At 37.5% G+C, this 16,613-nt stretch overlaps 2 protein-coding genes across 2 annotated transcripts; one reads left to right on the forward strand and one right to left on the reverse strand.

Moving 5' to 3' along the window:
• Positions 1-299: 299 nt before the first annotated feature.
• LOC122074523 (calcium-transporting ATPase 2, plasma membrane-type-like) lies at positions 300-6,228 on the forward strand. The gene is made up of 7 exons (XM_042639382.1): positions 300-909; positions 1,656-1,710; positions 1,794-3,745; positions 3,843-4,001; positions 4,629-4,800; positions 4,901-5,199; positions 5,665-6,228. Exons 1-7 carry the CDS (start codon positions 733-735, stop codon positions 5,911-5,913), a joined length of 3,063 nt encoding a protein of 1,020 aa, XP_042495316.1. The 5' UTR covers positions 300-732; the 3' UTR covers positions 5,914-6,228.
• A 1,647-nt stretch (positions 6,229-7,875) lies between these two features.
• Positions 7,876-10,427, reverse strand: LOC122073568 (cyclin-D5-1-like). The gene is given in 7 exon segments (XM_042638163.1): positions 7,876-8,824; positions 8,954-9,087; positions 9,169-9,460; positions 9,546-9,632; positions 9,755-9,768; positions 9,771-9,974; positions 9,977-10,427. Coding segments are annotated over 7 exon segments (981 nt in total). The 5' UTR covers positions 9,999-10,427; the 3' UTR covers positions 7,876-8,596.
• Positions 10,428-16,613: the final 6,186 nt, after the last annotated feature.

Raw genomic sequence — 16,613 nt, forward strand, 5'->3', positions numbered from 1 at the left:
CCAAATTGTATCATATAATTAGAATCACTTTCTACAATGTAATTTTTAATATATAATTGTAGATTCTAGTCTCTCTCTCTCTCTCTCTATATATATATATATATATATTATTTTTTTTATAATATTCTTATCACCTAAACACAATCATGGGCTATGTTGGGAATAAGACAAGAGTTGTTTTCTTTTCTTTTCTTCCAAACAGTAAAATTGAAAATTGGTAAGAGTGGTATTCTGCCAAATAAATGAGAAAAGTTCGTACACTATATAAATCGAACATTTGTTTGCTTTTGACCCGGTTTCCGATCAATTTCCCAAAAAGTTCGTGGAAGAGGAAGAACAGTTCTCTTGGCTCTCTCTCTCCCTCTCTCTGCTGGGGGCAAGGTCTCAACAGTCGTTTTTGAACAAATTTCGGATCATAATATTTATCAAACCATTTTTCATCATCTTAGCTTTTCACTTTTTCTTTTTCTTTTTCATTTTCCTTCTTCTGATTCTGAAAAAGACACAGATTCTGGAGTAAGATACTCGATAGTGCTTTCCTTCCATTTTCGAAGAAAGAGGGCAAAAGCGCGTGTACGCGTAATGCTTTTGTATTTGATTCTCCACTTACTCTTTACTTGACTGAGGTGAAAGAACGCTTCAATTCCGAACAGCTGAAGTTGCATTACATAATTAAGAAGAATAAGAGTAGAAGCAGAAGCAGACGCAGAAGCGGAAGAAGAAAAATAAACGATGGAGAGCTATCTAAAACACAACTTTGGAGATGTGAAGTCTAAAAACTCGTCGGATGAGGCGCTTCAGCGATGGAGAAATCTCTGTGGAGTTGTTAAGAATCCCAAGCGGAGGTTCCGCTTCACTGCCAACCTCTCCAAGCGTGAGGAGGCCGAGGCTATGCGGCGTACTAATCAGGTTTCTTTTTCTTCATTTGTAGTTTTATCTGTGGCTCTTTAATTTCTTGTCTGATCCGGTCTGATGGATCTATCTCCTAATAAATTGAAAACGTAATCTTTGTTTGAAAACAAATACTATTATTTTTTTTTTTCTGCGACTGGCCTCACAATTTACTACGGAAAAGAATGTAACGGATCCATTGTTGCATTTGCAAGTTCGGTCTTGTTCTACAGAAACAAGAGATATACAACAAGGACAGAGAGAGAGAGAGAGAGAGAGGAAAATCGACTTAATAAGTGTCTGGCGTCTGAATAGAGTTGACTACTGGAAAGGTCTCTTTCACGACAGAATGATTTTGAGGTTTGGTTTTAGAGCTGGGAAGATTTTATATAGTTTGATCTATTTATTTCCTGGATTTAGTTTTTAATTAGAAATAAAATCAGAATCAAAGGTCTTATTAGTAGTAGATTTCTGGAGATGAAGAAACCTTGGGAAACAGAATTAAGCAACAAATTTCAAGACATGTATATGTAGATTTTTTTTTTTTTTGTTTACTAACACTCTGAAATTATACCAATACATATGAAAATGGAAACTATAGTCCTCGTGTTCCCCAATCCTGTGTTGGGGATTTGCCAAGTCTAACTCCTTCTAGGGGCATCCTTCTAAGAATAGACAGGATACCCCTGGACTGGTTGGCGCATCTCTAGTGACCTTTCTTGCATTCATTTATGACTGAAAATCTCTTGTGTTGCTTATTGTAGGAGAAATTGAGAGTGGTTGTTTTGGTATCTAAAGCAGCACTTCATTTTGTTCAAGGTAAGATTAATCAGAAGTTGTCAAAATTTAAAGTCTGTTTTGATTTTGTTTCTCTAACTTAATTACCTGTTAAATGTGTTCAGGCCTTGCATCTTCCGGTGAATATACTGTCCCTGGGGAAGTTAAAGCCGCTGGGTTTCAGATTTGCGCTGATGAGTTGGGATCCATTGTCGAAGGCCATGATGTGAAGAAGCTGAAAGTCCATGATGGGGTGGAGGGTATTGCAAACAAACTCTCCACATCAACCAAGCATGGTCTTACCACCTCTGAAGATTCACTTAACCGCCGGCAAGAGATTTATGGAATCAATAAATTCACTGAAAGCCAAATGCGGAGTTTCTGGGTTTTTGTATGGGAAGCCCTTCAGGATATGACTCTTATGATCCTTGCTGTATGTGCTGTTGTGTCCTTGATCGTTGGCATAACAACGGAAGGATGGCCAAAGGGAGCCCATGATGGCCTTGGAATAGTTGCAAGCATTCTCTTGGTTGTATTTGTCACTGCAACAAGCGACTATCGACAATCTCTTCAGTTCAAGGATTTGGACAAGGAGAAGAAAAAAATATCAATTCAAGTTTCAAGGAATGGGTACAGGCAGAAGATTTCAATCTATGATCTACTTCCTGGTGATATTGTGCATCTGGCAATTGGTGACCAAGTCCCCGCAGATGGGCTTTTTGTCTCTGGATTCTCTGTGTTGATAAATGAATCCAGTTTAACAGGAGAGAGTGAGCCTGTGATTGTGAATGCTGAGAATCCTTTTCTGCTGTCTGGTACCAAGGTTCAAGATGGGTCGTGCAAGATGCTGGTGACAACCGTTGGAATGAATACTCAATGGGGAAAATTAATGGCTACCCTTAGTGAAGGTGGAGATGATGAGACCCCATTGCAGGTCAAACTGAATGGAGTGGCAACCATCATCGGTAAGATAGGCCTGTTCTTTGCTGTTGTGACTTTTGCTGTTTTGGTGCAAGGCCTGTTTAGCCGCAAGCTACAAGAGGGAACCCACTGGAGCTGGTCTGGAGATGATGCCTTAGAAATGTTGGAGTACTTTGCTGTTGCAGTTACCATTGTCGTGGTTGCAGTACCTGAGGGGCTGCCTTTGGCTGTCACTTTGAGCCTTGCCTTTGCCATGAAAAAGATGATGAATGACAAAGCACTTGTCCGTCATCTTGCAGCTTGTGAGACAATGGGATCTGCCACAACCATCTGTAGTGACAAGACTGGCACACTAACTACTAACCACATGACTGTTGTAAAAGCATGCATCTCTGGGAACATCAAGGAAGTGAGCAGCTCTGAGGAGGCTCCTAGCTTATGCTCTGGAGTCCCTGATTCTGCTGTCAAACTGCTTCTTCAATCCATTTTTAATAACACTGGGGGTGAAGTTGTAACTAACAAAGATGGCAAACTTGAGATTTTGGGAACACCAACTGAGGCTGCTCTTTTGGAGTTTGGCTTGTCCCTTGGTGGAGATTTTCAGGCAGAACGGAAAAGGTCCAAAATTGTAAAAGTAGAACCATTCAACTCCGAGAAGAAAAGAATGGGGGTACTGATGGAGCTTCCTGAAGGAGGTCTCCGTGCTCATAGTAAAGGTGCTTCTGAAATCATTCTTGCTGCTTGTGACAAGGTTATAGATAAAAATGGGGAGGTTGTTCCCCTCGATGAAGCATCTAGCAGACATCTCAAGGATACAATTGGGCAGTTTGCCGGTGAAGCTCTTCGAACCCTATGCCTTGCTTATATGGAAATGGGAAAAGAATTCTCTGATAAGAATCCTCTTCCAGCCACTGGGTATACATGTATAGCAATTGTAGGTATCAAAGATCCAGTCCGCCCTGGAGTCAAGGAATCTGTTGCAATTTGTCGATCAGCTGGTATTATTGTACGGATGGTTACTGGAGACAACATAATCACCGCGAAGGCTATTGCTAGGGAATGTGGGATTCTGACTGATGGAGGCATAGCCATTGAAGGTCCTGAGTTTCGAGAAAAGAGCGAGAAGGAATTGCTCGATCTAATTCCAAAAATTCAGGTACTTCTAGTGTTAGTCAGTCTACCTCATTCTCATTCAGTTTACTTGCTTTTGTGAGGAGTTTGCATCTTACAAACTCTGACTTTTGTGTGCCCAGGTGATGGCTCGATCTTCGCCATTGGATAAGCATACCTTAGTGAAGCACTTGCGCACCACACTTAATGAAGTTGTTGCTGTGACTGGTGATGGCACAAATGATGCTCCAGCACTTCATGAAGCAGATATTGGACTTGCAATGGGCATTGCTGGAACTGAGGTGACTTCCTCCACTCCCCAAGAAAAAAAAATTCTAGTAGTCAGCAATTGGAAAACTGAAAACTGGTTTTAACTTTTTTGTGGATTAAGAACCTTTAGAGCTGTGACTTATGCATATCTATTTACATAACTCATTTGCCTTTATTTTGTCTTGAAAATATATCCTGAATTGAAAACTACTTATTTGTATTTTCTTAAGAGCACTTTATTTGTTCAGTAAAGCTGGGGATTGGTGACTCTACCTGGTAGAGCTGTCAACAGGTTGGATTTGAATTGTATGAATCCTGAGTCCATTCAAATCCAATCTGATTTGATTATTCAATATCTTATTGTTGGTCATAAAAACAAAAGGTTTATGGGACACAATGTACACTCCTTGACAAAGAGGAAGGTCATATTATGCAATATAATAGTTGCCTATGTAAGGAAGGTCGCATTATGTAATATAATAGTTGCCTATGTAAGGGTGCATTTTTGCATCTAATTGTTTCCCTTTTTCTTTTAGGAGCATGGTTGTTCTTGGACATATCATGGTTAATTTTTATCTTTTTAACGGAAGCTTATTCACAAGTAAAATTATTGAAAAAGGAAAAAAGAAAGTCACTAAAATCGTGTTCTCTATTTTCAGGTGGCAAAAGAGAGTGCGGATGTTATCATTCTGGATGACAATTTCTCTACAATTGTCACTGTGGCCAAATGGGGACGATCCGTTTATATAAACATTCAAAAATTTGTACAGTTCCAACTGACTGTCAATGTGGTTGCACTAGTTGTTAATTTTTCTTCAGCTTGTCTGACTGGTAAAAGAAAACCCATGTCCTTTTCATGTTGATTTCAAATATATATATATATATATATATGATTCAAACTTAGAATTTCCTCTGGCATTGCATCTTTCAGGAAATGCCCCCCTCACAGCTGTTCAGCTTCTCTGGGTGAACATGATCATGGATACACTTGGAGCACTTGCACTCGCTACAGAGCCTCCTACTGATGACTTGATGAAAAGATCACCAGTTGGAAAGAAAGGCAATTTTATCAGTAATGTGATGTGGAGGAATATCTTGGGGCAGTCTTTGTATCAGTTCATCATAATATGGTATCTTCAAGTGCAGGGGAAAGCATTATTTCGTCTTGAGGGCCCTGAGTCTGATCTGATTTTAAACACGCTGATTTTTAACTCATTTGTCTTTTGTCAGGTAAGTTCAAAGTTTAACACTCTTAGTTCTTTCATGACCATGTCTCTGTGCACTATTAGGTGTTAGATGTTGAATGGTAGTTTCTCACACACTGGTCTTACGCACAAATGCCTTCAAGAAGTGTGCATCATCCAATCTTTGGCTCATCCATACCCTTGAAAAATTTCTCAAGCTGTGGCTTCAGGCACCAACCCATGCATCATCCATACTGTTAATTCTCCAGGGCACATCTGTCTTGTGCTGCCTACAAATCTAGCCAATAGTGGCAACATAAATTTTGATGCTCAGACAATAATGAATATATGATGAGAGATGAGTGAGCATAGCTAGATATTTTTTTTGGACACAAGTCTCATCTGTTTTACTTATTTCAATTACAACATTCAATTCTCCTAGTCTATTAAGTGTTTTTGTCTTGCTGGAAAAAATGTGTATCCAAACTTTTTTTTTTGTTTCATTCCACAGGTTTTCAATGAGATAAGCTCTAGGGAGATGGAGAAGATAGATGTTTTCAAAGGCATACTGGAGAACACTGTGTTTGTGGTTGTACTCGCTTGCACGGTCCTATTTCAAATCATAATCATCGAGTTCCTTGGTGCATTTGCAAACACATTCCCCCTCACTTTATCACAGTGGTTTCTAAGTGTTTTCCTTGGGTTCCTTGGAATGCCTATCGCCGCTGCCATTAAGATGATCCCCGTGGGGTCTAGTTGAAATGCATACAAGATGATAGAAGATGATTTCTGGCTTCCACGTAAACCAGTTTCAAGTTCCCCTCTTGCTGTAGTCTGCATCAATTGAAAATATGGATCCTCTTAATCATACAATGCTTCATTCTTGGTGACTCAGGCCAAAGAACTCTCTGTTGCTTCAGGATGTCAATTTTTGTAAAGGTTCATCTTGTTGTAACCGAAGCAGTGAACTGAGAGGTTGTAACATTCTTTTGTTCATCCCTTGTCTTGTTATAAAAGTTCTTTTAAGTTCAGTGTAGAAAAGGTTTCCAAAATAATTTGAAAGTTATTTCCATTACATCATTTTTAAGAATGATCATTGTTTTGCACACATTCAATTTTCAAGTCTAATATGGACAATGACATTACTAAATAGAGAGGGAAAAAAAGGGTAAAATAACGCTCTCGGGTGTGAGACCCTTGTGCCAGACACAAAGGGGAGCAACGTGACACCATCACCCCTATAAAATATAAAATATTAATCGCTTGTTGATGCCCATGTGTGTCTCTTCATTGGCATCATGCTCATGGAGCATTTTTTTTCCCCCAAAAAATTAATAAATTTATGACATACAACTTTTTCACTAACTTTGATTATAGGAAGATTTCCCTGTTCATAAGCACCATTTAAATTAAAAACTCAGAGAACCATTCTAACATGAATCGAGCAAAGCCAAAGCCTTAATGTAATATCAAAATCAACCCAAATGATTTGCCTTCCAAATTATTCGCAACTCCTAGTAGTCTGACTAAGCTGAGGTTAAGGGTGTCAAAGTTCAACCCGAATTAGTCAGGCTGACCAAACCAACTGATTCAACCTAAGTTGATCAATCCAACCCTTATCGGTTTAGTTCCATGTTGGGGATTTACAGAACCGATAGAAACTGAATCAAACAGGACTAACAAATGCACCGACACTATTACTTTACTATATACATGTAAACCCAAAACCGGACCAGATCAAACCAATAATAATCCGATTACAATCCTATTGCAAAAACTCGATAAGAAACCAGATTAAATTGGACCGATTTCAAAACCCACCAAACCCAAAAAATTTCTCATCAATTTGATTTGGATTGGCCCAGTAATAGACCTAAACCGATTCAGCCCGACCGAACTGACCGACTAACCCTTAGCTGTGGGACCTGTGGTCCGTCTTGAAAAAACTAATGAAGGGTGAGAACTGACGAGGGAAAGGCTCCAATCTCGCCGAACTCTGCAGGCAAAGTCAAGAATCAAGATACCTTTTTCCAGTTCAGAATTCAGACAAAGAACGCAGCTGGTGAAGGAAGGTACCAGGTGCCAGAAACGATTTGGTACAATACCAGCTAATCTGAGTACGGACTCTCTGGCGTAATGTTCAGGAGATGCCCAATAATCTGTAGCTCTGTTTCAGTTTCAACAACATAGTGGTTGCTGGTCTCACTACTTAACTGGGCCATTGAGACTTTGAAGAGGAACAGAAGCAGAAACAAACGCTAGGAAACAGAATTGTTAATCAAATCCTTAATTCTAACTTGCACTTAAGAAGTCAATTATACGTTCTTAATTCTAAAAGAGGCCTCTGAGTATAAACGACAAGAAGAGAATCCCTGGCTCTGATGTGTCAATATCATGGTAAAGTTCCACTGGCCATCCTTTAGGCCCTCTTGCAGAGTTGCAGTATTCTTCAAGCTTCCAAACACCTGGCTCTACTTTTGATTCCCAGAGACTCAGAGAGAGATTATAGCCCTTCAAGTTCTAATGAAAAAAAAAGAAGGCATTAATTGATGGGTCATGATAAAAAAATTCTCTAAGTCAAGTTGCTTCTCACCCTGATCTATTAACTCATTTAGGTAAACCATTCAGATGTTCTTTTTATTTTTGGTAGAATTCAGATGTTCTTAAGATCACTCAAATGGAACTTCAACGCAGAAAAAAGAAAAAGGAATTACCTAACATATGACCAGCAGAGAAATCCCTATTAGTAATTTGATTCTCAAAAACAATGCTTTGGGATTCTTAACCCCAAGACAGTAGTTAAAAATGGAAAAAGGGAGGGCCCTCTCTCAAAAAGCACCTCCAACCTTCAAAGAAACCCAATCACATTCATCTTTGCATATATTTTGATAGCTAACATGCTACACAGATAAATCAAATCACACAAAAAATAGATTCTTCTTCTTACTCTTTTTTTCTTTACTTTCACCCTTTTGAAAGGAGGCATTTGAAGCATAGCCGCCCCCATCCCCCCAAAAAAGTTAGGGTTACAAGATCTAGATAAATATTCCTTGTCAGAAATAAAGGAAGAAAAAATACAACAAATTGAATAGGTGGGTAAGTAGCAGCATTCATCAATGAGAACACTATTCAGAAATGACTCTTCCATGGCCTTCTGGAATCTGGACCTCTTCCTCCTCCTCTTCCTTGCTTTTGGACTTGGTCAGCTTTCCACAGTAGCTAAATTTTTTCCTTTGTTTATTCAATTTTTCATTTTTCTCTCTTTGATTTCTGTGGACCAGGACTTTGGGTGTTGGAAAATGGAATCTTCAATCAACTCCAAATCATATTCATGAAATGGATTAGAACACTAATCAGACCAATAATCTGATTGAAAAAACAAAACCAATCCCCCATAAAGCAACCCAATATCCATAATGTTGGTGTGATCTGTTGTATTTTCTTTACAGGAGATGCTTCTCATTAGAAATGCCACCACAGTTCTGGCTACAGTCATCAAATCTAAGCCTTCTCCTCTTAGTGCCATCAGCAGAGGGAAAGGAAGAATTCTCAATAACATTGGTAGAGCTTGAATAGATTGGAGAGAGATCTGGAGATAATATAAACTTGGGCATCTCAAATTTCCTCATCTCTAATTCCTGTATTAGATTATAGCAGGAATATACATGCTCCTGGTAAAAGAAAAATAAAAAAACACATCAAAGTTCTCTACTTTTTTCCATTTTATTTTCCCGTCTTTTTCCTTTTCGAACACTGAAATCGATGAAACAATGAGAACAAAAATTTGGGAAAAAACTCACATTTTGAAGAGAACCACATGAAGATATCACACTCAGCTTAAATTCCATGGTTTTTCTTGTCAATCTCTGATCGGTTGCCGCCAATACTGCTGAAGCAGCTATAACAGATGGCCTATAATCCATTAAGCTCATCTCTGTGCCCAAGAAATTACAAAAAAACCAACTTCAACGAACATAATCCATAAAGAAATCAAACTTGCATTGTTCAAGATTACCTTTTGTAATAGCCAACATCAGTTCAACGGCTTTAGATACTAAATCTCCCCGATGAGGCTCATTGCAGAATTTGGTGATGAAGTAATGGACATAAGTGAAAGGAGTGATCGAACCCATCTTCCAGTCTAACGTATTCAAAACCAGAAGCTCCATTCTCTGAATCACCTTTGTTTCAAAATTAAATTCTTCCACACGAAACTCTGACAACGCAATTGCCCTGCATTCCTCCATCTTTGCAGCCAGAGTTAAACACGCCACCGATAGTAAAGCTATCGCCCATGGTTTCCCACTCTGTCATCAACAAATAAAATCAATAACCCACAAAAAAAAAGACCTTTTTTTCTAGAAAAATCATCACGGACAGTTCGTTCCTTACATCAATGGTTCGTTTTGAAAGAAACCGATCAAAATAAGTGATAGACAGAAAAGCTGTTTGGAAACGAAAGCCGAAGAACGCCCGAGTCTGATTCAAAAAACAGAAACTCTTATACCTCAGACAATAACCTGTAGAGGGGGAATAAAAAAAGTAGACCAAAAACAGAGACAATCTGCAAGAGAAGAAGAAATGGAAGGAACGAAACTGACTTTGAGAATCCATAAATGGCATCCAAGCGAGAGCATTTCAACCAGCTCTCAAGTACAATCGAAGACGATCCTTGGGTTTTGCATCCAAAACTGTTCTCTCTTTCAACAAGCATTTCTATATATTCTTTATCGTTTTCTGAGAGAACATAGTTATTTGAATTAAGGAAAACCTCTTCATCGAAGCAAGCTTCGTTTTCTCGGCAGAGAAGACTTGAAAGGGAAATGAAGAGCCAGAATCCCCCATAACTTTGTTTCTCTTCCCTTTCTCTCCCACCCACCTCCCCCTTTCTACATCAAAACGGAAAACCCAAAGTTCTTCGTTAGAGAAGAAATGTTGAAGACCTCCATTGATAATGCTAAAGAAGGAGAAAAATCTGGGTTTGGCCAAGGTGATGAAGATGGTCAAGGGGACGGTTTTGGTGCCGCCAAATTTAGCGGATGTGATAAAGCAGCAAACTGGAGATGTTTTCTAGCGGTTATAAAATCAGTCACAGTCACAGTCACAGTCACAGTCACAGAAGCGCTTAGTTGCTAAATGCCTAAATCTCTTTCCCAATGGATTGTGGCGATATTCTAGTCTCCAGTTAGACTGAGAGAAAGTGGGACTGTGGTAGAGGGGTCTGGGTGACAGGACTGGACTGTAGGAAGAGGGAGAGGTGCGTTGGTAGCCACATTTCCCATTTCTAGGGCATTTGAGGCTTTCCCTCAAAAGCTATAGGCTTAACTGGTCTATGACAATAGTCTGGGTGATACCTTTCCTTATTTCCAATCCATCCCATTCGTGTGAAAAACAACATAATTTGCCACAAGTTTTTAGGAAAAAATTTTTCCTACCCTGGACATAAGAGCCTATGGATTAGGCTTTTTTGATCGATGCTTGTACTCCGCTTAAAATAAAAACTAAATAAAAAAAGGAGAGATTAAGTGGAGTTCAAGGTAAGATCGTAATTTCCGTATGAATACTTGATCCAGACATATCGTAATTCTCGTATGAGTACTTGATTCAGACTCGACATAAGAGGGGGCAAAAAAATCTTTCAGCCCTTTTTAAGTTGTATGTTAGTGTGCTTTTCCTGGTTGGTCATCATACGGATGCAGCAGTCACATGATCATATTGTGATTCTCGATCTAAATTTTTATTTGATTTTGGGGTATTTTTATATGGGTTTTACTTGTGGTGTAACCATGGTTGGTTACATCATGTTAAAAATGTTATATTATTATTGTGTTTTGTTTTATACGTAAAAAGGTTTTGCTTATTGTAATCACTTCCATGTAAATAATAAGATGGTAATAATTTCAAAAGCTTCAATATATAGTCAGAATAAAAAATTGGAATCAAAACGATCATTCAAACATACAACCAAACTAAAAGAATCAATTCGATTTTGATTTTGAAAAGTGAAATTTCATTCAGATGACTCGATTTTTGGTTTTAGATTATGAACCATCGATTTAAATTGAATCTAATCAAATTAAGTGTAATTTGTATAAATCAAACGAATATAAATCATGGGATTGAGTTTTCCTAGGGCCCCATCATGGCCCATCACAACTTCATACATTAGGGGAGAGGGAGGCGGTGAGTGATGGGGGTCGCATTTAGACCGTCCCATCGTTTACCCTTAAAGAAAAACTTTGTCCTAAACCATATTAAATCCTATAATCATGTGCCTTTGTTGAATTGTATGAAATTACCTACGATGTGTTTTATGATGGGTTGCGCACAAAATGTTGAAAGGTACCAAATTTGATATTGTGGGACCATGTCTAGATGAGGTTGTAATTTCGTTCCCAACTTTATTTGTTTCAATTGGTTATTTCTGTTTTAACTAAATTATTGATACAATTTCAAAAATATTTAGTTTAGATTCCATTTAGGGTTGTACATATGGTATCTTAAAATGAATCAAAACCAAACCGAAACTGAGTTGATTGACACTATTAAACAACTTATTGTACTATGCATCTTAAATAAAGGATGGTGTGGACAACATGCTTTAAAAATTTAACACCATTTATAATTATGTGTTTACCCAAAAAAAAAAAAAATTAATAGAAGTCATGGTCATGTGGAGATGGAGAATTTATGAAAGATATTTCTAGTACCATATTGTTTGTAAAACTTACAATCATAATTAGTATTTCTGATACAGTTATATTTATTTATTTTTAACTTAAAAGAATTCATTTTCGCTCCCATTCTAATCGATACTTTCACTTAAAATGTTTTTTATGAGACATAGACTGCAACATCAATGCTATCATATATGGGAATTAAACTTTAGGTATCTGTAGTAGATAATTTTTTTTTTTTTTTAATGAAATCTAATATATTAACTTGGATATTGATAGAAGACATGATTCAGGCAAAGGTATTTTGTAAAGAGTAAGCATATCAGTAATTGGAAGAGAGGACACATATCAGTAATTGGAAGAGAGGACACAAAATCCAACAACCAACAATTTTGTGTCCAACTTTAATGATGCCTTAATTTAATAAGTATTTGGTATTGATATGGTATGGATGCAAGTTTTTTATTTTATTTTATTTATTTTTTTAAGGAAGAAATGATGTTTTGATTCAATATCGGACTTATATAAATTGACATCGGCAATCCATACCCATTTTGAGTAAGGATGTGAATTTGTAATCGAAATCGGTTACCGAAATTGAATCGATTCGTTTACATCAAAATCATAAAACCGTTTAGTAAATGGTACGGTTATGGTTTCAAGTTTCAGGTCGATTACCTAAAGGGGTCGGGTCGGTTTTAACCACAGAACCCGTTGGTTTCAAGCCGAATTGAAACCGTTTAAACCAAACCATTTAAAACCGTTTAAACCAATCCGATCAATCCGTATAACAATTAAATAAAGTAAAGGCAGTAATATGTATAACAATTAACGACTAAATTAAGTATCCATCTTGCTTTGGTATGATTTATTACAATTCAATTCAAGTTTAGATTTTAGATCATGAACTTGTAAACCATATATATTACTATGTTATTATGTTATTATAGATTGGTGTTTTGGCTGAACCACCTGTCATTTTAATATTTTATGATGTAGAAGGTTGGATTTGGATGTTGTATGATATTAGTTCTAAATGTTTGAAAATGACCATGCAAAGAAATAGCACTAGATTATCAAATTAAAACATACCATCATTAATATAGAATCTCTTATTTGTGGTTGCCAATTATTTTTTGATAAGCTTATGATCTTCAGTTTAGAGATGTTTGCAAGTTATAACAAACCGATTGTGAACCGTTTTACAAACTGTATGGAATAAACTGAAACCGAAATTGTTTAAAACCATAAAATCGATACTGTTTAGAAACCGTGAAAATCAAAATCGTTTATTAAACGGTCACGGTTTTAGAAAGTGGAACCGTTTAGTAAATGATGTGGTTATGGTTTTAATCAAATAAATGTGAATCGAATCGATTTGCACTATTTAAACTGAAACTGAATCGATTAACACCCTTAATTTTGAGACTGTGAACAAAATCTCCAGATATGTTTCATTTATCACGTGTAAAATATTGATAAATATAAAAGGTCAAGAGGAATCCATTCGTTACATTACATTGACGAAGGGTTAGAAAATGATATCATTGTATGGATCTCACATGTGGTCCACATGATTAGAAAAGAAAAAGTGTGTCAGAGTGAGCCCATTTACAAATGTGAGAGGATTATAAAGGAATCTACACAAGTGCAGTGTAGCAATCTCTTCCTATGGAATATAAACTAAAAAACTTTAGGAGAGGTCCCTACTTAGTTATGTGGCTCTTGAACCAACGCGAGAACCAATAAAAACATGCACCAGGCCATCAACATGAATGAGATTGATTTGGTAGGGGGTAGGTGGAAATTTTGTGAACCCTTATGGCTACGTGTCAGGTAGACAACTAGGCATTTTTCTTTTTCTATAACTTTAGATATTAGTTTTGTTGGTTGGAGAACCCAATTAGATTAATTAAACCGTACATCCAATTGGGCCATGTGAAAAGTAGAATGAGGAGCTAAAATTGGGTAGACAGAACTTGATATCCCTTGCTAAATTTCAAGTTTTAACATAATAAAGTGGCATATTTAGTTTATTTTATATGCGAATTTACAATAAATTTGATTTTCTATTGTGACCATTTTCTTCCGAGTGATCTTAATTTCATCATTTGGGAGGACAAAACTGATTTACCTTTATTTAGAATTTAATCTCTCCTGAGTTGGGTGAGACGAGTTATGTCCCCGCCTCCCCCTTTTTTTTATTATCAGTTTCATCAGCAATATAATTCTAGGGGCTTCCCCATATCCCAAAAAATATACAGATTAAAAGAAAATTCTGTTAATTAAGTGATAAAATAAAATATTAACTTACTTTTTTGTAACATATTGAAAAAAATTCAGGACTAGAGAGAGAAAGTGCATGGAGATACATAAAAAACTGCCTATTATTCAGGACTCGGAAGAATACAGATCCCCAATCCCCATTACTATTTACACAATATATATTGATGTCTTGCCCTCACTGTCACTGATCATCCATCCAATTCCAATATACCATCCAGGTAGGGACCCAGCCCAAAGCCAATCAAATCAATTCGTTATTGGTTCAGAAATAAATTAGCATCCTAGTAGTATTTTTTTTTTGGTAATGCATCAAAGTAGTATTAATTCATTATAAAAGTTGTGCTTTCATGAACTTGTAAGGCCCTAAGTGGGTCCCTATCACAGATAGGCTTCAAAGAGAGTGCGCCCAACTTCCGCGATCGGCCCACTTCACTTCTTGAGTACAACACAACACCACGCGAAACATAATTGAAGGGAGTGGAGGGTGGAGCGCGCATCACTCCCGCAAGCCCTACATTTATCCCATAATTAAAGTCTCTCATTAGGGTGAGAATTGAGACTTGAGACTTGAGACTTGAGACTTGAGAGGAAGGATGAGCTCAAATTCGTGAAAGTTCGATCATATATGACAATTGTATCTCTTTTGACCTTCAATTTCGTATATGACATCAAGTTCTATATTTAGCTGTTAGCCTTCGGACTAGTATCATTGCTTGCTTTGCAATTAGGCTAAGGCAAAAAGAGGGGTTTTAGCTTTTGCTGCTTTAGGGTGATATAAATATTCTTATTTCTCTCTCGAACATATGATTGGTGAATCAAACCAAAGTCTATTCTCTTTATCGCTTGCTGGAACATTACAATTTTTAGCTATTGGGGTTTTTGAAATCAAAGACTACGAATGTAGAATTGTACGATTGTATCCCTTAAGCTTTGAGCTTTGATTGATGTATACATTGACGCTATCTTTTCCTAAGAATTGAATTTCTTAGGAAGGTCGAGTGTTTTTGAAATTGGTGGCTGGGTGACCTTGACATTTTCCTTGCAGGGTAGGCAATAAGGACATATGGTTCTACACCCATCTTTAAGCTAAGGCATAAGGGTGATTGTAGTCAAGTTTGCACATCCGAGCTAGGTAGGCTGTAGTAGGTTCATAGACCAAAGAAAAAAAGGAAGAAAGTAAGTTTAGAAAGTCATGACCTTATCTTTACAACCAAACGATCAGTACGTAAGAGGAGATGGAAAAGAGATGGGAAAGAAGTCCAACCTCCAAGGACTCGAGAGAGAGAGAGACCCAACTTTCCTGGCCTTGTCATAAAACAAGGGAATAGTAACTCTAGTAGGGAATAGAGGTAGTTAGGATTTGGTGGTAAGTGATGACTGATGAGGGTTGGAATAAGGGAGCAGTGGGAGTTCAGGTCTCTCATATGATTGAGATTAACTGGCACTTTAAATTCCTAACCCATTTGGTGGCTGCGACCATCTGTAGGTAGTTGTTATACATAATTTTTCAAAAAAAAATATATATATATATATATATCTTTTAGGTTGATGTTTTCTGTAGGGAGTGCGATTATTGCACGTTCACAAGGGTACATGGTCAATCGTTTTACCTTATATGTGTCTGGGCACAAGTGTCACATTGCCCTTAAAAAAGAATTGATCCTAAATAAAGTTTTGAGAAAAAAAAAAAGTAGTAAGATTATAGAAGGAAAAAATTTCATTCATCTTGATGCCTCGACACATGCTCTCATTGGCCCTCGCATTAGTGTAGGGCCTCACGGTAGAGCAATGATCTCTTACCCTCAAATTTTGGGTTTTTTGTCCTATCTAGCATATAACCTATATTAACGTTTTTTTGTATCTATCTCTTTCCTCCCACAATAGAAAATACACATATCATATTATTGAAGGGAAGAAACTGAAGAGATAAAAACATGGAGGTGCTAGCAAACGCTATGCAACCGATGAGAGTTCTTTTTCCATAAAATTTTACTTTCTTGACCAGAAAAAAATGCTGACTTTTTGGTCAAGTTAAAGATTCTCACAGTTCACACACCAAGGGGTCATATTAGGCTGCCAAGCGGCAAGGCTTACTTTGCATTCCTAATGTTTGACAAAAAACCATTGACTCCTTCAAGCTTCCAATTTCAAATTTCAAAGCCCACTGGGGCAGAGTGTTCTCACATGGGTCAGTCCCTCTGAAGAGCCCAACAACTCTCCCAAGTCTCAACCCTCGGAAAGAAAAAGCTAGTCAATGTGGACAAAATAGGCACCCACTGACCCTAACCCTGACCCCATCACTTCCAGTAACAGCTAGTTCTGGCCCCTCTATCCGTGCATGGTCCGAACCCGACAACCACGGGCCATGTACCCTCTTGTGGTCTGGCGTTTCATCACGAAGCCAAACAGTGATTACTGACGACATTGTTGGACAAGGGCATAAGGCCCACATTTCACGGGCCCAGTTGTCTATGAAGACCTTGCTTTACCCAAATCC

The sequence above is a fragment of the Macadamia integrifolia genome, chromosome 3 (assembly GCF_013358625.1).
Source record: "Macadamia integrifolia cultivar HAES 741 chromosome 3, SCU_Mint_v3, whole genome shotgun sequence".
NCBI lineage: Eukaryota > Viridiplantae > Streptophyta > Magnoliopsida > Proteales > Proteaceae > Macadamia > Macadamia integrifolia.